The sequence below is a fragment of the Gopherus flavomarginatus genome, chromosome 5 (assembly GCF_025201925.1).
Source record: "Gopherus flavomarginatus isolate rGopFla2 chromosome 5, rGopFla2.mat.asm, whole genome shotgun sequence".
Taxonomy (NCBI): Eukaryota; Metazoa; Chordata; order Testudines; family Testudinidae; genus Gopherus; species Gopherus flavomarginatus.
This window is the reverse complement of record NC_066621.1, coordinates 138,377,016-138,399,844: the sequence shown is the minus strand read 5'-3', so window position 1 is coordinate 138,399,844 and position 22,829 is coordinate 138,377,016. Positions and strand designations below refer to the sequence as shown.

Here is a 22,829-nt window from a genome sequence, read left to right as displayed (position 1 = left end):
GGGAATGCCAGATTCTGTGCATGCGGAACATCAATCAAATGAGACAGTATTCGGAAATTGCAGGCTGTTTTGCTGCCCTAGAAATGTCTGGAGATAAAGGAGCCAAACAAGTAAAAATCTAGTAAAGCTGTATTTTGAGAGCAGCAGAGTTTAAAATATTAGCAACTACTGTGTAACCAAAAGCTATTTGGTTGGGTAGGTCAGATTTTTGGGTCTGCCAGCTTTAAGTGTCCCTTTAAGGAATGAACAGAATAAAACCGCTATCTTTAGCATAGGCAATCAGAAGAGAGACACCTCAAGGTATTTGCCGTAAGTGTGGTAGAGCTATTAGCTTATGTCAATGATGCTACTCTCAGAGGTGGAAAGAATACCCCATTCAAAAAAAAAATCCCAAATGGATCTAAATTCAAGTGTCTGCAGGCATATTGATATTAATGGAAAGTTACTTCCTCACACATATCCATTGTGCTGGTTACTGCATCACTGGAGGTGATGAAACTGTTCTGAAAGTTAGCGTTCAGTGTACAGGGTAGTTCTCACGTAAGTATGCAGGTGGTTCATATCTATTCCATGTAGATTAAGCAATGTGTGCAGTTCACTGCTCTTCTGTAAGAGTAATATTGGCATGACATCTCCCTTGCCTTCCTTTTGAAAACCAATGTTTGCTCAATTTCATCTTGTTCCACTGAATTAATTTTGGCTTTTGCATTCTTGTTTCTGGTTACAGGCGATTTATACAGGAGATCTGCAAGTTACGTGCCACAAATGGTAAAACTGGTTTCTTAGTAAGTTAGCATCATTCATTATTGAAGACCTGAGTAATGTTTCACCATCATTCTCCATTCCCTGAACATTTAAAAGCATTAATGGAAGTAATTCTTTAGAGCAAGTCATGGCAAGAACAATGCTTTTAGAAATGAAATAAAGAACCACAAATCATGCTATAGAATTTATTTAATGTAGTAAGAACCACCAAACATTGCCACATGTAACTACAGCCATCTAAAAACCACATCCAATTCTTCCTCATCATCAGTATCACCTTTCAAGTACACCAGCCTCTATCAAATCAACTTTACACCAATCTTTCTGACAACTTAACCATGCCTTGGAGGTTAAAACTAACAATGTAGACTAGATTAAAGACACTGAATTTCACTACTATTTACCAGTTAGAAAACACTGTTCTGTTACTCTGTGCAAAGGACTGCAACACCACGTTCACAGAAACTGCAAGGATCTTCTTTGGTGGCTATTTCAAAGTCAACAGTGAAGATCAGATCAGCACGGGTGAAGTTCAGATAAACTGGTAATGTAACCTGGAAAAGAAGTTATCCACATTTTAATAAACGTCTAAGATAGCTGAATGCAAGATAAAAGTCAAAAGGAAGACAGCAAAGGTCCCCACCACTGGAAATTATGAATAGAGACATTCCATATTGGACTCTGCCCATCCTCCCACAACCAAGATCAACTGTACTCCTAAGACAGAACTCCCAGCCTGCCAGGCTAAAGTTTACTTTTTATAGTACATTTCTAAGGTGTTGCTCAAACTTCTAAGGCCCCAATGCTACATGAGTTTAAATTTCTTGATACCTTCAGCTAGCCACAAAGAAAGAGGGTGATAGCAATAGTGGATCTGTGTGCATGACTCCTAGGGATTGTAACCCCCAGGCCAAAAACTCATATTGGAAAAGAACATCTGTGGTACCGCAAAATGCAAGAGTGATGAAATGGAAGCAGGTATTTTCTCATTTTTATTCTAGGGCACCAGAAAGTAGAATTTAAAGCTGATGAGCCACTACTGAAAGGAGTCACAGAATGACAAAACACATTACTTACCACATTAGCCTTTTTATCTGTATTTGTCTGCTTGATCCAGCGAAGCTGCGTTATGGGCAATATTGTTGATATAGCATTTGAAAGGGACAGTTTATTGTTACTGCATGTAGCTCCCTGAAGCTTCAAACCTATGAGTTAAGAAGTATGAAAATGTGAGGTCTTTCCTGAAAGGGAAGAATATACACATTTAAAGGAAGCTTCCTTTTCCACTCCATTTTCAAGTTCAGTGGTAGATTCACCCATCTAAAGTGTGGTCATTGATATTTAGACCTACTGTGAAAATGGGAGACCTAATTTATACAGATGAAAAAATACTCCAGAAAACGTAACAGTGAAGGCTATTAGAGGAATAAAAAAAGCCACTAGAGCGCTACTCGTAACATATTGATTGTTAGTTATTTGCATTTATCCATATTGCACTACTACTGCCAATGTTCATTCAAAGAATTCTCAACCACTACGCACTAGCATAGCAAAGTTTTCCATTAACATGTTTTTAATTTCTATGGGGGATTCTATGTTATTTAACTTTCAGTGCTACTTCTAGTGTAACTGTAATCAAACTTTCACTGTGCTTGTTAACTCCCCTTGATGTTATGTATTTGATATGGTCCATAGCAGCACTTTTATAGAAGAAAAATTCCCAGTTTTAAGGGCTAATAGCACTTATTTCCTTCCCTTCCACCTTGTAAAAAGCACATCAGCTAACCTGTGACTCCAAAACTGCAAGCATCCAGGACTGCATTCTGAGTAGTTGTAACTTTGACTTCTAGACAAAGTTCTTCCAGGGACCAGCTGTTTGCTTGAGCCACATATTGTCTTATAGCAGTAATATAAGCCTCGGGTACAAACAAGCCACCCAGGCACACATGGATGTTCTGTGAAAAGAGTTGTATGTTTTAGAAATTTCTATACTATCTACTGCAATGGCACTTAGCTACATTCAATATCTATTTAAACAAGGAGTTGCACTAAAATATGGACCATCTTGCAAACTACATACGGCATGTTTCCTCACATGAAGATTTACCCTCAAAGGGATAGTCTCCCAATAAAATACACATGTAGAAAAACATTTTATGAATCCTAAAGTCTCTTTTATAGGAAAGAATTAGTTTCAGAAGAGTTCAATATTTGTATGTCATTCTATTGCACATATAGAAGTAGAATTAGAAATACAAATTTCCAAATGTGTCAACATTTCCCACAAGGCTGTGCTATAAGGTATTGTCGGCTTTGAGTACATGTAGGGTATTCCATGCACGTGCACAGTGCACCAAAGCTGGAGAACTTTGCCTAGCAGTACCTATAGAGGCTGTGCTCATGCCTTGGGACTCCTCCCCTGGGTATTTAAAGGCAGCACTGCCCTGACCCTCCTCAGTTCCTTCTCACTGCCCTTGGCTTGAATCGGATCTCCGAGTGTTGTTCTCACCTCACATTTTAGTCTCTGTTTTCTTCTAGATCAGTGGTTCTCAAACTATGGGTCAGGATCCCAAAGTGGGTCATGACTCCCTTTGAATGGGGTCGCCAGGGCTGGCTTAAACTTGCTGGGGCCCCGGGCTGAAGCCAAAGCCCAAGGGCTTCAGCCCTGGGCGTCGGGGCTCAGGTTACAGCCCTGTGTCTGGGGTTGAAGCCCTTGAGCTTCAGCTTTGGCCCTCCTGCCCAGGGCAATGGGGCTCAGGATTTGGTTCCCCTCTTGGGGGCGTGAAGTAATTTTTGCTGTCAGAAGGGAGTCACGGTGCAATGATGTTTGAGAACCCCTGTTCTAGATAACAGTAGTTCAGATTTTGTTTAGTGTCAATATAGTGTTCGAATAGCAGGCTGCCCTGTGAGATGCCTTCACCAGGGTTCAAGCCCCATCTGTCATGAGGGGGGACACCCTCACACACACACAAGTGTTTGTTATGTCTCAGTGAGGGACACATTACGGAATGGTGCTCCATTTGTACCGTTTTTTGGGTTTTTTTTATTTTTTTATTTTTAAACAAAAGGATTCAAGTGGTGAGAGACTTACGGTGGAAGCAGCACTTTCTGGAGCAGGCTTTGAGGCCCACTTCAGTGCTGAGGCCCTTGTCTGATTTGTGGCAGTGGCGGATTAATGCTTTTGCTGCCCCTAGGCCCGGAAATAATTGCCGCACCCCAGCCCCATATGAACTTGTTTTAGGTTTTTTGTTTTTGTTTTTTTTCCACAAATTCCTTTGAACTAAAATGAATCTAAAATATCATTAAAATAATTGAACATTTACAAGTTTTATTATAAATGAAATTACAAGTACAGCGGACCCTCGCTTGAACGTGCATCTGTTTAGTGCGATTTCGCTTACAGCGTGGGACCGTGCGTGGATCCAAAACTGAGAACTGCTTAATTTCTTCCTTCCGGTCATATTAACGATGTTTTGGATTCTTGCGAGTATGTTTACTAAATGGTGTTGCACCGTCATTGGTGGTTTCAGTAGGCGCGCTGAGTGGTAGAATCGCGGCATTACAAAAATGCTGCTGCTATAAATTTCCCACCCCTGCAGGTTTGTCAGCCTAGGTGATAGTACGTCGCTGACTGGCGGTCACCTTTGTAACTAGTAAGTAACTGTGCTTCATGTTCAGACTCTGGTGTTTCACTCAAGAGGAAGAGGAATTACACTCCAGGGCTCAGGGAGAGACTTCCTCATCTTTTAAGATGAGTGCTAACTGGCATCGTACTCCTGGCATGCAGAATGGAACAGGTCCGTCTAACCCAGGGGTTCTCAAACTGGGGGTCATGACCCTTCAGGGGGTTGCAAGGTTATTACTTGGGGAGGGTCGTGAGCTGTCAGTGCCACCCCAAGCCCCGCATTGCCTCCAGCATTTATAATAGTGTTAAATATAAAAAAGTGTTTTTAATGTATAAGAGGGGGGTCCCACTCAGGCGTGCTGTATAAAAGGGGTCACCAATACAAAAGTTTGAGAACCACTGTTCTAACTGCTCCCTGGTACCATGCTGAGAGCAGCAGGAGTCCGTACCATTGACTCAGATTCTGGCCAGGGGGTGTTCGTTGAGTCCTGTACCAATAACGTCAGGACCGGAGCAGACTGTCTCCGTGCTAGTAGCATATCAGGCAGCATCAGACCTGCTTTGCCTCTCAGTCCCTGACACTCCACTAGTTCAGGAATTTTTCTGGTGCTGTAGCTTTTAATGCTTCATTCTCAGTGGTGACCTTGGCATCTTCTAGCTGGGTTGCAGACCCGCTGGGTTTATTGGCAGTGCAGCTTGCACTGCCCATGCCCCAGACTGTGGAATTGAGGCAGATGCCAGGCCTGGCCCCAAAGGCCCCTCCCCAATGGTCGTGCGCCCTTTAGTACAGTCATTGCCCTGACAAAATCGATCCTGTTGTCAACTTCAGTACTGCTCTTGACCTCAGTGCTGGCACCTCTTCTGGTACCGTGTAGGATTGTGTCTCACTTTATACCACCAGTGCCAATTCCCAATTCCTCTTTGGTACTGGTGCCTCCCCCATGTTGGGATGCTATCAGTACACTATGTTCCCTTTTGCTCTATCTTCCACTCACTGGGTTTTTACCAACTGCATGATTGTGGTGACAGCATCCCTCAGGAAAAGGGGATTTCATATCTTCCTGCATCTGGATGATTGGTACAGAGAGGCAAGTCCAGAGAAGAAGTCCTCATGTTCAGTTCACACTAGGCTTATTTAATAGTCTAGGTCTCCGCCTAACCAATGGGAAGTCAACATTGATTCCAGCTCTAAGTGGTGAGTTCATTGTGGCCCTGCTAGACGGAGTTTCAGAGCATTTCTGCCTACCAACTGATTTTGCATTATTCACCACCTATGTCGGGAACTTCAGTCTCAACCCTCAGCCACTGCCTAAGTATGCCTGAGGTTGCTAGGCCATGTTGCTGCATGAACACAGATAGTCCAATATGTCAGGTTACAACTTTGTCCTCTTTAAATATGGCTGACGTTGGTCTATCATCTGAACCATCATCTGTTGGACAAACTGGTCTGACTTCCTCTGCCTATCCGAACTCCTTATGATGGACAACTGTTTAGGGAACATATGCCAGAGCGTTCCCTTTGCCCGGTCCCCATCAACCAGGTCTACTGTCACTGATGCCTCCTTTATAGGCTGGGGAGCATACCTGAGTTCACAGAAAGTTCTAGGCCTGTGGTCAGAAGCTTCTCTGAAAATCAGTGTCCTGGAACCTTGTGCCATCTACAGTGCCTGTCAGACAGAGACTCAGCATGCACATCCTTAATATCACCATGATGTATTATGTGAACAGACAGGGGGTGCATACTCCAGTGTGCTGTGTCAGAAGGTGATCAGACTCTGGCAGTGTTGCATGAACAAAAACAATCGCTGTGGCCTGTCATTTACTTGCGATCTAGAATTACCTGGCAGATCCCCTCAGTAGAAAATTTCTCCTTGAATTACAAGTGGTCTAAAAAGCCCAGTATCCTGCAGTACCTCTTTGCAGTTTGGGAATTCTGACCTGTTCTTCAAGACAGACAAGAAATGCCATCTATTTTGCTCTTGAAAGTGTGGGTCTCAGTCCAGGCCCACAATTGATGCACTTCTGTATGCTTTTACTTCAAATTCCAATCCTCCTGGAGGTTATTCTCAAGCTGAAACTGGATCCTGCCAAGCTCATTCTCATGGCTCCAATGTGGCAGAGACAATATCAATTCTCTGATGTCCTCAGGTTATTGGTTTGGCCTCCCATATCTCTTCCTCTTCACCCTGACCTCTTTCTTTCTCCCTTTTTGTCAGAAAGCTCCTTTCCTTGTGGCATCATCATCTGCTAGGCGCGTGTGTGAACTGCAAGCTCTGATGGCAGAGCATCCTGACACAATTTTCTAAAAACAAAGTAACCCTGCAGTCACACCATACATTTTTTTCTAAAGTGGTTTCTCAGTTTTACTTGAAACAAATTACATGTCTATCAGTGTTCTGCCCTGAGCCAAATTCAACCCCAGATGAGCAGCACCTTCACATGTTGGATATCAGGCAATGTTTAGCCTTTTACAGATAAAGCAAGGAAACATTTAGTTTTGTCTCATCTGTTTCATATGCAAACCAAACAAAGGGGCAAGCAGTCTCTTCACAGATGATCTCAAGGTAGATAACTTCCTATATCATGACAGCATATTAAGCAGCTCAGACTGCGCCTCCTCAAAGGGCCCAGGCAATGGTGATGACATTTCCAAGTGATGCTCCTATACTAGGAATTTGTAGGGCTGCTACTGGATCCTCTGTACATATGTTTAAAACCACTATGCCACTAATGTAAATCCAAATCAGATGAAAACTTTGAGAAGGTAATCCTGCACTCCTTGTTTAAACATACTCCAAGCCCCACCTCCTGCAAATACTGCTTGAGAGTCACCTACATGAAATTCATGGCTGCATCTACTTGAAGAAATTACAGTACAGGTAAGTAACTGTTTCTATTCTTCTGGATGTGATGCAGATGTGTATTCCACAACTCACTCTCTGCATCGGAGTCTGTACTCTTGACATTTGGTGCAAAGGAAACGAGGGAGGTTGGGGATGTGGGGGGTGCACCAACCTTATATAGCCACAGTAGAGGCTAGGGTCACAGGGTATGAGTGCTGCCCCTTTGTGTACTGCTAGTAAAAATTATTTGCTTTGGTGCTCTTGACACACCCACCCTCCCTCCCCTACATGGAATACATGGCTGCATTGTATTTTGAAGAACAACAGTTACGGAACAGTACGTAAGGCTATGTCTACACTACTGCAGTAAGTTGACCTATGCTACGCAACTCCAGCTACGTGAATAATGTAGCTGGAGTCGATATACCTTAGGTCCAGTTCCCCCACGGTGTAGACCCTGTGGTGTCGACAGCAGAAACTCTGTCGACTTACTTACCTTACTCTTCTTCTCGGGGGTAGAGTACAGAGGGTTGACTGGAGAGCGATCTGTCATCAATTTGGTGGGTCTTCACTAGACCCACTAAATCGACTGCCAGTGGATCGATCTCAGAGCGTGGATCCTGGCTGTAGTGTGGCCATAGCCTAGCTGTTTTTTCCCATTGCAGCAACTATGCTGTGCGCATGATCTGTAGCCAGGGTTGGAAAATGGCAATTTTTAAACACAGGAAGTCATTCAGGAACACCATAATAGCACATTTGAAGGGCAGGGGGTGTCCAGGTAAGATTTCTGATAAGCTTCTTCGCTAAAGCTTTTCCATACTTTTACACTAACAGTTAGATATAAGCAGTTGCAGACTTGTGTAACTCTGATTTCTCAGAATGTCAGAAAAGCCTTTAATGAGAAAAGGCAATACAATGCAAGATTGATACCTTTAGTTCTTTTGCTCCACCAGAAGCAGCTGCCTGGGAAATATTCTGTAGTTGTTTAATGCGTTCACTGAAGTCAGACATCCACTGAATAACAGTCATGCCAGCAGGTACAGTGTAATGAGACCAGCTACGAGGCAGGATACCTAGAGAAGACGTATCCAAGGTAAGAGTACGGATATGAGTTGGATTACACATGATTTTCAAATGCAATTTCACCCTTTCAGTGGCAGCCACTTTGCTATTACTCTGTTTTACAACAGATTTTTTACACCACCAAGCACAATGGGGTTCTAACCTAACTGGGACCAGAGAGTACAAGTGTAAACAAAGTGAAAGACAAACAGTTTCATGACATTATGGAAAGCTACCTAGTTTTCTAAAATGTGTTCTGCAGGTCAGTATTTAAACAGCAATTACTGTCTGAATTACAACTTACTAACAAATCTTGGAAGACATTCATTAGTAAATTCATTAGCATATACATCAAGTTGTAAAATACGTCTCAGCTTATTTTAGAATTAAGCCTTTGCGACATGAAAGACTCCAATTTTAAGGCATTACTGCGCAGGATACCACTACCTTTATCCTCAGGTCACAAGGCAAGGAATATTTTATTAATTCACTGTACAATAATTCTGCTTAAATTGGTATCTCGATCGTCAGCGTATTCCACTGTATTGATACAACATGTCCCCTTTTCATCATACGGCCAAATGTATGATCACAGAAAATGAGGCCAGGGTAACTTCTGGAGTTCCTCTGATCATTTTGTTACAAGTGAGTGCTTAAAGTTGGTTTACAGTCAATAACACCAGGTATGATGTTGCACTCCATATCTTTATGGAAATATGCTTATGAGTATGAATATAATGTAACTTGAATATGCTTTATGCAAAAAAAGTCTCTTCTAAGGTATTAATACAAAGCTTATAATCTACTGAGTGTTCATCCTATTTTTATGTATCTATCATTCTGGTCTCTGAAGCTAGAAATATGAAGTATTATTCTGAAGTCCTATTGTAATTATGCAAAATGTGGGCCATTAATAGTGGCTTGGAATCTTGATGGCTCCCATTGACTAGGACTATTGGTTGTGAATGGCTGTTTACTTGCAAACCTTTCTGGGGATGTGCAGGCCAGCCCTGGAAGAATCTTATACCTGATGCTTTTCCATTTAGAAGGAGGAGTGGGGACCCAGAGAGAGAGAAAAGATTCCCACCTTGGGCCAAAGCTGTAAAAGGGGGTAGAGGAGAAGAAGAGGGTCTGCCAGTCATGAGAAATCCCCTAGGTACCACCTGAGATGGAACTAACCAGAACTGTACCAGAGGAAAAGATTAGGCCCAGACTAAGGCTACATCTTCACTACCCGCCATATTGGTGGGTAGCAATCGATTGCTCGGGGATCGATATATTGCGTCTCATCTAGACACGATATATCGATCCCCGAACACGCTTATATCGATTCCTGAACTCCACGAACCCCAGAGTTGCGGAGTCGACATGGGGAGCGGCGGACATCGATCCCGTGCTGTGAGGACGGTGAGTAATTCGTTCTTAGATACTTTGACTTCAGCGACCTTATTCACGTAGCTGAAGTTGCGTATCTGAGATCGATTTTCCCCTGTAGTGTAGACCAGCCCTAAGAAGGATTCTAGTCTGTGAAAGAAGCTTATTCGATTGTCTTTGAGGGTGACATTTACCTGAATTCAGTTTCTTAATGTATTAGGCTTAGATTTATGTGTTTTGCTTTATTTTGCTTGGTGAGTTACTTTGTTCTGTCTGTAATTACTTGAAATCACTTAAATCCTACTTTTTATTCTTAATAAAATCATTTTTGTTTATTATTAAACCCAGAGTAAGTGATTAATACCTGGGACAGCAAACAGCTGTGCATCTCTATTAGCGTTATAAAGGGCAGACAATTTATGAGTTTACCCTGTATAAGCTTTACACAGAGTAAAATGGATTTATTTGGGGGTTGGATTCCATTGGGAACTGGGTGTCTGGCTTACTGGAGAGAGGTGACCTGCTGAGGAGTTTTTGGTTAAAGCCTGCAGCTTTGGGTGACGTGGTTCAGACCTGGGTCTGTGTTGCAGCAGGCTAGCATGTCTGGCTCAACAAGGCAGGGTTCTGGATTCCCAAGCTGGCAGGGAAAACAGGCTCAGAGGTAATTCCAGCACATCAGGTGACAGTCCCAAGTGGACCTCTGTGACCAAACCCATTACACCAGGCTCCGGCTGTTTGGTATCAAAAAGTAAGATTTTGCTGAGTTTGAAACACTCTGTTTTAGTGCTGCCAACTCTCAATTCCTTTCCAAGTCACACAACGTAGATGTCTTACTTAAATCTCCAGCTCCTGGATGGTAACATGAAAGTTTCATCTTTCATTTTAATGGTTTCTAGCTCCCACAGTTGCAGCACAAGGTTAAAAAACCACAATCCAAGCGAACCCCAAAGGCAAAAAACCTAGTCTGACTTGAAAAAAACAAACCACCACCATTTTTAAGCCAATGAATCTCATACTATTTGAATGCTTAGGTTGGCAGTACTGCAGTTCATATATGTCACAGGCCCAATCTCATCATTTTAAACTTTCAGAATTTTGTATTAGGCAAGAACAGTCGTGTTTCTTTTACCTGGTCAGTGCTGGAAATGAGATGACATCAACTGATGTAACGGAATTACTGGCAAAGCATTCTAAAAAGAGAAGCCTGTTTGAAGTCACATACCTTTCACCAATTCATTTATTAGTGTACGCAAGTAGTTGGTCTGTTTCTTCTTGCCTTCACAAACCTGAACCACATCTGCAAGATCCTGACGGACATCCTGAAGTAATTTGGCCCCCATTTTCACCTCTCTCTCAAAGAATCGGAACAACGGATCCTTATTTAAGCAAGAAAAATGAGGAAACAACAAGATGAGCATCTTCTGGTGGGAAAACTAACCGTAGCACTGCAACACTGAAGGACACTAGTTGGCTGCCCAAATCCCACGTGCATCATCAACTGTTATGGCCTCACCATAATGTGTTTTTTACAATGCAGTCATTTCCTCCACCCACCCCAAAGATGCAGCTGCCTCACAGACGGTAGTTTAAGGGAACTGAAGCAAGAACTTCATTCCCTACTGACACCAACTGCAGGAGGGAACCATAATATGCAAGCTGCCTGCTGCAGGTTGGCCTGATTACTACAAATTCCTATTCCTTTCTGTATCTATGTCCAGAGCTCAAGTCCATAACATGATCTAAACAGAAAAGTTTAATATATAATCCACGTCTGAATTATTCAACAACCAAGAAACAGACTTTCCATAAACTCTCTTCATTGTAAAACAACCTGTCTCATACTAGATCTCAGAGCTTTATGGCTCCCTTTCCTGATTAGTCCCCACTTACAATTAGCAGAAGCCTCAGTATTAGCTACCGCCCGGCTTTCCAATGAGGACCAACCAGTGATACTACCATTGAGTCAACATACACTCTTCAGTTCACTTTAGTGATCAGACATGTGGTGTGTATGATGCTGCACTTACAGCACCCCTGGATTAGGAAGCAAGAGACTAGAAATACACTCTCCTACATGATACCTTCCCAAGCAAATGGAAGTGTTACTCTGTCAATTTCTTAAACTGAATTGCAGCAAAGAAAATGAAACAATGTCTTGTTTCAAAGTCTGCTATAGTACTTGGATCCAGAGAGACCATTTTCAGGCTACAATCGAGTCGGATACCATACCCACATCTGCATAACCCTTACTCTTCTACAGACCAAAATATGTATTTGGAAATCTTAATCACCTTAATATTTTCCACTGTTCGTGTAAGATGTTTTAGAGTTTGTGGAATAAGATGGAACCAATTGGAGGCTGTGGTGTGCAGTGTTCTCATCCAGGACGGTCACCCATCTGAAGTTGAATCTGTTCTTGCCTTCTCAGTTTCTGCATAAGCTAGATCATCCTCATCCTCTAGCATCTGCATTTTCAGCATTTTACTTATCATGTCAATACCTGAACCAAAGAATAAAAGGAAGCTGTCATAAACAGATGGTTAAGGATTAATATCTCTTTTACTTGTAAAGAGTTAAGAAGCTCAGTGAACCTGGCTGACACCTGACCAGAGGACCAATGGGGGGACAAGATACTTTCAAATCTCTGTGGAGGGAAGTCTTTGTTTGTGCTGTTTGTTTTGTTTGTTGTTCGCTCTTGGGGCTAAGAGGGACCAGACGTGCACCCCAGGTTTCTCCAATCTTTCCGAAACAGTTTCTTATGTTTTGAAATAGTAAGTACTAGCTAGAAAAGGCGGATTAGTCTTATGTTTGTTTTCTTAACTTGTGAATGTGTATTTTGCTGGAAGGATTTTTACCTCTGTTTGTTGTAACTTGAATTTCAGACTGGGGTGGGGAAGTCCCTCTAGTCTATATGAGCTGAATACCCTGTAAACATTTTCCATCCTGATTTTACAGAGATAATTTTTACTTTTTCTTTCTTTAATTAAATGCTTTCTTTTTTAAGAACCTAATTGATTTTTGCCTTGTTTAAGACCCAAGGGGATTGGGTCTGAACTCACCAGGGACTGATGCGGGGAAAAGGGAGGGGGAAGATTAATTCCTCTCTGTTTTAAGATCCAAGGAGTTTGGATCAGTGTAGTCTCTCAGGGTAACCCAGGGAGGGGAAAGGAGCGGGAATGGTTTATTTCTCCTGGTTTTAAGACCTAAGGGGTTTGGGTCTTGGGTTCCCCAGGGAAGGTTTTGAGGGAACAGAGAGTGTGCCAAACACTATATTTTGGCTGTTGGCAGCGCTATCAGATCTAAGCTAGGAATTAAGCATAGAAGGGTACATGCAGGTCCCCACTTTTTGGATGCTAAAGTTCAAAGTGGGAAAAATACCTTGACATGGTGTACAGCGTTGGGATTTCTAGGACCAAAAGCCAGTAGAATTTTTTTTCTCCCTCCTTTCTAGCTGCTTGAAAGCAGGCTAGAGGGGATTGTTTTTAAGAACCAAAGCCAGCGAGGTTTTTTCTCTTCTCTCTCCTTTCTGGCTGTTCGGAAGGCAGCCTGAGGGCAGAGGTGTTAAGTTTTTTAAACAAGGGTCTTTGTTAAGAGGAGGCTCAAGCTGTGAGCCAGCACACAATCAGCAAAAGGCATTTACAAGTAAATTGTTTTTTTTTTTTTCTTTCTAGCTCTCGGGCATAGCTAGTTAGAAAATCTCTGTTAACCAAGCAGTCAGTAAGCTGCAGAGGTAGTGTGGCCAGCACAAGAGGAAAAAAAAAAAAAAAGAGCACCAAGAAAGCAGTTAAACAGGAACGGGCAAGACTGGATGCAGAAGTACAAGCCAAAGAAGCTGACCACAGGACAGCTATGGAGAGGAATGAAAAAGAGCTAGAAATGAGAGAAAATGAAGAAAAAGCCAAAGAGGCGGCCCACAAGAGCGATATAGAGATGAAAGAGGCTGACCACCGGAGGGCTTTGGAGCTCCAAAGGGAGGCCCACCAGCAGGCCATGGAATTAGCAAAGGCTAGGCAGAATGACACAGCCAACCCTAACAACCCTTCTCCAGGTATTGTTCCCCATCCCAGGAAATTTCCCACCTACAAGGCAAGTGACGACACTGAGGCCTTCTTGGAAAATTTTTAAAGGACCTGCCATGGGTACAACATCTCTACAGACCAGTACATGATAGAGCTGAGGCCACTTAGCTGCACCCTTAGCAGAGGTGGCAGCTGAAATGCCTAAGGAGCACATGAATGATTATGAACTTTTTCAAACCAAGGACAGAATCAGAATGGGGCTAACACCTGACAATGCCCGTCGGCGGTTCAGAGTCCTAAGGTGGAAGCCAGATGTGTCATTCACCCGACATGCCTACCACATTGGAAAGAATTGGAATGCCTGGATATCAGGAGCAAATGTTAAATCTCTGGACAAGCTGTCCCTCCAAATGCAAATGGAGCAGTTCTTAGAGGGTGTTCCTGAGAAAATAGAAAGGTACAACCTAGATGGGAAGCCCAAAACTGTAACCGAGGCGGGGGGGATTGGAGCCAGATGGATGGAAGTGGCAAAAAAGAAAAAAGCTACTAGCAAGGGGAGCGAATGTCACAGGGGGCAAACAGACAATAAACCCTATCACCGAGGGCAACCCAAGACCCCACCTACAACCCAAGGAAAGCCCCAGACTCCCTATTGTCCCATCTCACCAGTCTCCAGAAACCCACCTTGACCCAGTGACCAGTCAGCTGGGCGATGCTTTAAATGTAATGAACTGGGACATATAAAGGCCAACTGCCCCAAGAACCCCAACCGAGTGCAGTTCATTACACCAAAGATCCCCCGGCCCAGATTCCTCTCAAATACCCTCGGAGTGAAGGGAAACTTTGAGAGTGGGTGGAAAGAAGGTTATCACGTGGAGAGACACAGGGGCACAAGTGTCAGCTATCCACCAATCCTTAGTGGACCCCAAATTCATCAGCCCAGAGGCCCAAGTGACAATTTAGCCCTTCATGGCAAAATCTGTAGACTTGCCTACAGCTGAACTGCCTGTCCAGTACAAAGGCTGGTCAGGAATGTGGACTTTTGCAGTCTATGACAATTATCCCATTCCCATGCTACTGGGGGAAGATTTGGCCAACCAGGTGAAGCGGGCCAAGAGGGTGGGAATGGTTACACGCAGCCAAGCCAGGCAAGCTTCCAGACCCATCCCTGTTCCTGAGCCATCCACAAGGGCCCCGTCTGTGTTACCAGAGACCCAGACAGAGGTGGTGGACCCGGATCCCCTGCCAACGACTGCAATAGCCACAGTGCCTCCAGTCCCAGAACCGGAACTGGAAAAGCAACTAGCACCAGAACCGTTGCCAGCACTGACGCCAGCACTTGCAAACCGATCTCCAACCCCAACGCCAGAGGGCTCCAGCGGGCCTGAACTGGCAAAAGCAGCAGACAACCCTACCCAAGAGGCTCAGCCAGAGCCTGAAATATCGCATAGTGCACCAGCAGAAAGCGGTTCACCATCAACGAAAACAACCCATCACCTACATCACTCCCAGAGGGACCAAGCCCAAGTCCACAGTCTGAGGAGGAAATGGTGTCTCCAGCCTCAAGGGAACAGTTCCAGACTGAGCAGGAAGCAGATGACAGCCTTCAGAAAGCTTGGGAGGTGGCATGGAGCACCCCACCGCCTCTCAGCTCTTCTAACCGATCCCGGTTTGTTGTACAACAAGGACTTTTATACAAGGAGACTCTTTCTGGTGGACACCAGGAAGACTGACATCCTCAAAAACAGTTGGTAGTTCCAACTAAGTACTGGGGAAAGCTCTTAAGCTTAGCCCATGATCATCCCAGTGGCCATGCTGGGGTGAACAGAACCAAAGACAGGTTGGGGAAGTCCTTCCACTGGGAGGGGATGGGCAAGGATGTTGCCAATTATGTCCGGTCTTATGAGGTGTGCCCAAGAGTGAGAAAGCCCCAAGACCAGGTCAAGGCCCCTCTCCAGCCACTCCCCATAATTGAGGTCCCATTTCAGCGAGTAGCTGTGGATATTCTGGGTCCTTTCCCAAAAAAGACCCCCAGAGGAAAGCAGTACATACTTACTTTCGTAGACTTTGCTACCCGATGGCCGGAAGCAGTAGCTCTAAGCAAAACCAGGGCTAAAACTGTGTGCCAGGCCTTAGCAGACATTTTTGCCAGGGTAGGTTGGCCCTCTGACATCCTTACAGATTCAGGAACTAATTTCCTGGCAGGGACCATGAAAGATCTGTAGGAAGCTCATGGGGTGAATCACTTGGTTGCCACCCCTTACCACCATCAAACCAATGGCCTGGTGGAGAAGTTTAATGGGACTTTGGGGGCCATGATACGTAAATTCGTCAACGAACACTCCAATGATTGGGACCTAGTGTTGCAGCAGTTGCTTTTTGCCTACAGGGCTGTACCACATCCCAGTCTAGGGTTTTCACCGTTTGAACTTGTGTATGGCCACGAGGCTAAGGGGCCATTACAGTTGGTGAAGCAGCAATGGGAGGGGTTTACACCTTCTCCAGGAACAGATATTCTAGACTTTGTAAGCAACCTACAAAACACCCTCCGACACTTTTTAGCCCTTGCTAAAGAAAACCTAAAGGATGCTCAAAAAGAGCAAAAGGCCTGGTATGATAAACATACTAGAGAGCTTTCCTTCAAGGTACGAGACCAGGTTATGGTCTTGAAGGCGCAACAGGCCCATAAGATGGAAGCATCATGGGAAGGGCCATTCACGGTCCAAGAGCGCCTGGGAGCTGTTAACTATCTTATAGCATTTCCCACCTCCTCCCTAAAGCCTAAAGTGTACCATGTTAATTCTCTCAAGCCCTTTTATTCCAGAGACTTAAAGGTTTGTCAGTTTAAAGCCCAGGGAGAAGATGACGCTGAGTGGCCTGAAGGTGTCTACTATGAAGGCAAGAGTGCCGGTGGCGCGGAAGAGGTGAACCTCTCCACAACCTTGGAACGTCTGCAGCGGCAACAGATCAAGAAGCTGTGCACTAGCTTCGCCCCATTGTTCTCAGCCACCTCAGGACTGACTGAACAGGCATACCACTCCATTGACACAGGTAATGCTCACCCAATTAGAACCCCACCCTACCGGGTGTCTCCTCATGCCTAAGCTGCTATAGAACGGGAGATCCAAAACATGCTACAAATGGGTATAATCCGCTCCTCTACCAGTGCATGGGCATCTCCAGTGGTTCTGGTACCCAAACCAGATGGGGAAATACGCTTTTGCACGGACTACCGTAAGCTAAATGCTGTAACTCGTCCCGACAACTATCCAATGCCACGCACCGATGAGCTATTGGAGAAATTGGGACATGCCCAGTTCATCTCTACAATAGACTTAACCAAGGGGTACTGGCAAGTAATGCTAGATGAACCCGCCAAAGAAAGGTCAGCCTTCATCACCCATGCAGGGGTGTATGAATTTAATGTGCTTCCTTTCGGGCTGCGAAATGCACCCGCCACCTTCCAAAGACTTGTAGATGGTCTCCTAGCAGGATTGGGAGAATATGCAATTGCCTACCTCGATGATGTGGCCAATTTTTCTGATTCATGGCCTGAACACCTAGAACACCTGGAAAAAGTCTTTGAGCACATCAGGCAGGCAAGACTAACTATTAAAGCTAAAAAGTGTCAAACAGGCCAAAACAGAGTGACTTACCTGGGACACCAGGTAGGTCAAGGAACAATAAACCCCCTACAGGCCAAGGAGGATGCTATCCAAAAGTGGCCTGTCTCAAAGTCAAAGAAACAGGTTCAATCATTCTTAGGCTTGGCTGGGTATTACAGGCGATTTGTACCACACTACAGCCAAATCGCTGCCCCACTAACAAACCTGACCAAAAATACCCAGCTGAATGCAGTTAAGTGGACTGATGAGTGTCAGAAGGCCTTTATCCAGCTTAAGGCGACACTCATGTCTGACCCTGTGCTAAGGGCCCCAGACTTAGACAAACTGTTCCAAGTAACCACAGATACATCTGAGCATGATGTGTGAGCAGTTTTAATGCAGGAAGGACCGGATCAAAACTTCCATCCTGTCGTGTTTCTCAGCAAGAAACTGTCAGAGGGAAAGCCACTGGTCAATCAGTGAAAAAGAATGCTATGCCATTGTGTATGAACTGGAAAAGCTACGCCCATATGGTTGGGGACGGTGGTTCCAGCTACAAACCGACCATGCTGCGCTAAAATGGCTTCATACTGCCAAGGGAAACAACAAAAAACTTCCTCGATGGTGTTTAGCTCTCCAAGATTTTGATTTTGAAATTCAACACATTTCAGGAGCTTCTAACGAAGTAGCTGATGCACTCTCCTGTGAAAGTTTCCCAGAATCAACTGGTTAAAAATTGTCCTTGAAATGTGGAAAATCTTGTAGTTTACATAATTAGGAGTATATGTAAACGTGCATGTGTTTTATTAATCTGTTTATTCTAAACTTCTAGGAAGAAATCACAGACAGTGTGGTTCCACACTGTCTGAGATTTGGGGGGGCGTATCATAAACAGATGGTTAAGAGTTAATGTCTCTTTTACCTGTAAAGGGTTAAGAAGCTCAGTGAACCTGGCTGACACCTGACCAGAGGACCAATGGGGGGACAAGATACTTTCAAATCTCTGTGGAGGGAAATCTTTGTTTGTGCTGTTTGTTTTGTTCGTTGTTCGCTCTTGGGGCTAAGAGGGACCAGACGTGCACCCCAGGTTTCTCCAATCTTTCTGAAACAGTCTCTTATGTTTTAAAATAGTAAGTACTAGCTAGAAAAGGCGGATTAGTCTTACGTTTGTTTTCTTAACTTGTGAATGTGTATTTTGCTGGAAGGATGTGTTACCTCTGTTTGCTGTAGCTTTTAATCTTAGGCTAGGGGGGAGGGAGCCCCTCTAGTCTATATGAGCTGAATACCCTGTAAACATTTTCCATCCTGATTTTACAGAGATAATTTTTACTTTTTCTTTCTTTAATTAAAAGCTTTCTTTTTTAAGAACCCAATTGATTTTTGCCTTGTTTAAGACCCAAGGGGATTGGGTCTGAACTCACCAGGGATTGGTGGGGGGAAGGGGGGGGGAAAGGTTAATTCCTCTCTGTTTTAAGATCCAAGGAGTTTGGATCAGTGTAGTCTCTCAGGGTAACCCAGGGAGGGGGAAAGGAGCGGGAATGGTTTATTTCTCCTGATTTTAAGACCTAAGGGGTTTGGGTCTTGGGTTCCCCAGGGAAGGTTTTGGGGGAACAGAGAGAGTGTGCCAAACACTATATTTTGGCTGGTGGCGGTGCTATCAGATCTAAGCTAGGAATTAAGCTTAGAAGGGTACATGCAGGTCCCCACTTTTTGGACGCTAAAGTTCAAAATGGGAAAAAACCCTTGACAGAAGCACAGCAAAAAAAAAAAAAAAAGAAGAAGAAGAAGAAGTTGTGATATCAGTACAAGGAAAGTTTTAAATGCATCTTTAACACTTCTGTTATTGCCACTTTAAAAATAATTCTTAAGTATACTATTAAACATGAATAATCTTCCTTAGAACTAGAACTAAAAGTCAGTGTCTCACTTGCATAGTATCTTCCTATCTACAGATGAAATTCTAAACAAGTTACTTTCAACCTTAAGAATTCATAGACATTAGCTATTTTCTGGAGGCTGATCTAATTAATACACATTGAGATACTTGTAACTTTACTATTTAGCCTTACCTCAAAAAGATACTTGTGTCTCATCTGCTTTGAGCATTTAACAAAAAAAAGAGAGTTTGAAGTTTACATAACCTGTAAGCACATAAAAAAGTCAAATACAAGTTTTACCCTTTGTGGTGAGAAGAACTTTTTCTGCATTGTTTGGTAAACCAAGCCAGGATGGGGTTTGTGTATCTGGCAGCAACTCAACCCATTGGACAAATTCTTCATGTCTGCAAGTGAAAGTTGTAGCAGTAAATTGAATGAAGTTAATTAACCATAATCTTAAGCATTTTAATAGGTGATCAGGAATACATTGCATGGTTAAATACCAATGCAAAAAATACAACTTAGAGTCCAGCTTCTCAGAAGAAAAGCAAGCTACTAAGATGAGACCAACTGAAATTTGAGGCAGAAAAAATACCTGATTCCATCTGGCATTTGAATATCTTTATGTCCATCAACCTTGCAAGCCAGTTTGAATTCACTATCAAAGCTCAAAGTGGTAAACAAACGCTCCAGGAAAGTGTTTAGCAGACGCTGATCAAATGCATTATCAATGCGACCTCCATAAATGGACTGTGCCATCAATGTCTTCAGAGCAGACCAGGGGATCTTATCTGGTGAAATATTCTGGCGGCCCTGACAGTAAAGACAATTTAATTAGAATGTGAAGATTCCCCAGAAAAATAGGGAAATGGAGATTGGATGGTTTAATGAAAGCCAAAAATCAAAACAGTTTGATATTTTGTTTTAGATATTGCTTGCTTCCAACTAATCTTGTCAGTGTTTCAGATTAATCTGCCCTTTGTTGAACAGTAACCACAAGTAATCCAAATGTTACTTGGTATTTAAACCAAGATTATGAAAGAGCAAAAAATTCAATTACTTTTGCTGTATCATCCAGCCATGTATCTATTGTGTCGCAGGCAGATCTCAGATCAGATTCACCAAATTCATATTTCTTGGACCAGCCCAGGGGAGCATATCGCAAACATTCTTGAATGATGGCATGGAACCAGGCAAGGAGGAAATATAAACGAGCACGTTCGTTTGGAGACTAGGATGGGAAAAAGAAAATGCATTATTTCTCCACACTAAAATCAAAGTTATCAGAATTTATTAAAATAGAAACCTGGCTTGCTACAATGCTGGTGAATGTCAAATGTTTAGTAAACACAGTATCTCCAGGTTTTAATGCATCAGATCACAAAAAGCTTAACAGATTGCTTCCTTACATGCCAGGGATGTTTTAATCAAGGTAAAGTGAAAGCCCTCTGAAAAGCTGGTTGCTTTACAGGAATATCAAAAGGCATAACATTAGTTTAATGTATGATAGACCAACTGAAAGCTATGAAGTTAAAAAGAAACTTTCATGAACAGTTTTCAGTTTCTGAGTCCCCCATAGCTACATAGAAACCATCACCTCACCTTGCATATTCTAGACACAGGAATACTACTGAATGTCCTCAGCATGTTTGCCTTTACACCAGGAGGAGGTTCAAACACAAAGATCCGACCAGCACGTAGCAAATTCACCGGCACCTAGGACAGAAGAGCATCAACACAAGTTATCCCTGAAGAATGTGATATTTTGAACAAGTTTGTTAACCTTAAGTTTTTTATTGTAAGAGAGTATCCTCCCTCTTGCAATACGATGCTGAAACTACCAGCAGTATAGACTTACAACATGAGAATCCTATACTTTAACGTGAATTAAGTACTAAGGGCCAATTCCTACTTTCTACTAAGAAAAGGAAAGGATAGGAAGATGTAGGCAGACATTTTACTCAGGGAGACAGGATATTTTCAAAGCACTTGACATTACTAGTTATGAGGTGAGCAATACCCTAGAAAGCACCAGGCAGGATTTTGGTGACATTTATTCCTGCTCCTGCAGATGCATTCCAAAATGCACCCTTTCCCCTGGCAAACTAAGGCCATCATGGGGAATGCTGCCCTGGTCGGTGGGATTCTTCTAACAGTGGACATTGGAACAACAACATTACACACCACATGCTGTACCAGTTGATTCCAAACAGTTACCTTGGGATTTATCTCCATTGTAAGGAAGTCTGAAGCAAGCATGAGGTTGTAAAGAATGCAGCTTCTTGTCTAGCTGCATCAACCAACCAGGAGCCAGATGGACATTCTTTAGCATCACCCACCTACAAGAATATAGTAACAGAACAGTAACTAACGTATGTTATTCACACAGTTCTACTGATATAAAAAGAGGGACAGAACATACCTGCCAGATTTCACTGCTGTGTTTATTGCCTTATCTGCTTGATTAAATCCTTCAGCAGAGCCTACAAGCAGAAGGTTATGGTTAGCTCTAGAAACTTAATTGGCTTAAATTATGTTTATATGAGGTGTAAGAAGTAAGACAAACATGATAATTATGCCTGGAACAATTTGCTTTTTTTAAATTAGTAAATGTTAATTTCACTGCGCGCGCGCACAGACACACACACACACACGCACACACACACGAAAAAATATTTTTTGAATAATAAAAAAGTACAGACAGGCAAACAAGAAACATGCTGCTTGAAGACAGATTTAAGGATATTTAGTTTGTATATTTTGACAAGTGATGTTGAAAATGTGTTATGGTGATAAAGCTTTAGCTTTTTGAATCTCAAGGTCTGTCATTAAATTGTCTCTCCCACATGATTTCCCTCCACTGAAAGTTTTAAACCTTTAAGTGTTCTTAAACCAAATATCAGTATCTGTCAAAAATTATTAAAAAAAGAAAGTCAAGTTCTGCCAAACCTAACGATAATATATTCTTACCTATAGCAATAGAGGTAATCTGTGTGTTTTGTTCAGCTGCAAGATCTTCAACATGGCCACTGGCATCATAGCCAGGTACAGAACACATCAGTACAGGAGTATTAGGTTTCACCTATAATCCAAGATTTTTAAACAAAACATCCACAATTACAGTAAGAATAAGCCATATTGATAATTATGCATCTCCCAGAAATCTGCAGGGGAAGATCAATTCCCTTCATCCCTTATGCTATTGCAATAACTGTGTTCAGCATAGCTAGTAAGTTATGTTATAGTGCAATAGTTTTAGCTAAAAAGGATCCTAGGAATACTGTTCTCTCAGTGCTGAAGCCTATAATGGACACCCATTAGCTCAAACCGAGGCATAGTAGTCTGATGTACCACCACCAGAGATTTATGCCCTCAACACAATGTCATGTTTTAAAGTATTTTCATTCTTGTTATTTACCTCAGTATTTACAATGTGTGTCAGATCTAATGGCTGCTCCATAATAGACATAAAAGATTCGCCAAGGTTTGCTGAAACAAAGGCATGTGCCATGGCCAGCAGACGGTCTGGACGGAATGCCTGGATCAAGAGTAAACGATGAATGGCTTGTCCAATAGGTGCTAAAATGAGAAAAGAAGAGTGTGTGTTATTGTTCCTGAAACTTAACAGATATTTCCTTCCCAATCCTTGAACTGTGTTA

At 42.9% G+C, this 22,829-nt stretch overlaps 2 protein-coding genes across 2 annotated transcripts in view; both read right to left on the bottom strand.

Annotated features, from left to right (window-relative positions):
• Positions 1-1,091: 1,091 nt before the first annotated feature.
• DYNC1H1 (dynein cytoplasmic 1 heavy chain 1) overlaps positions 1,092-22,829 on the bottom strand; it is a 145,935-nt gene continuing 124,197 nt past the window's right edge. Inside the window, exon 79 of the mRNA XM_050954074.1 lies at positions 1,092-1,158. The gene's annotated coding sequence lies outside the window, so the exon portion shown is untranslated. The remainder of the gene's footprint in view (positions 1,159-22,829) is intronic.
• Positions 1,191-22,829, bottom strand: part of LOC127052415 (cytoplasmic dynein 1 heavy chain 1-like) — a 37,016-nt gene continuing 15,377 nt past the window's right edge. Inside the window, 15 exon segments of the mRNA XM_050956012.1 lie at positions 1,191-1,319; positions 1,843-1,970; positions 2,552-2,720; positions 8,164-8,306; positions 10,892-11,045; positions 11,961-12,169; positions 19,471-19,574; positions 19,766-19,983; positions 20,231-20,401; positions 20,773-20,886; positions 21,388-21,415; positions 21,417-21,509; positions 21,593-21,653; positions 22,141-22,252; positions 22,589-22,749. Coding sequence (XP_050811969.1) covers positions 1,191-1,319; positions 1,843-1,970; positions 2,552-2,720; positions 8,164-8,306; positions 10,892-11,045; positions 11,961-12,169; positions 19,471-19,574; positions 19,766-19,983; positions 20,231-20,401; positions 20,773-20,886; positions 21,388-21,415; positions 21,417-21,509; positions 21,593-21,653; positions 22,141-22,252; positions 22,589-22,749 — 1,994 coding nt within the window.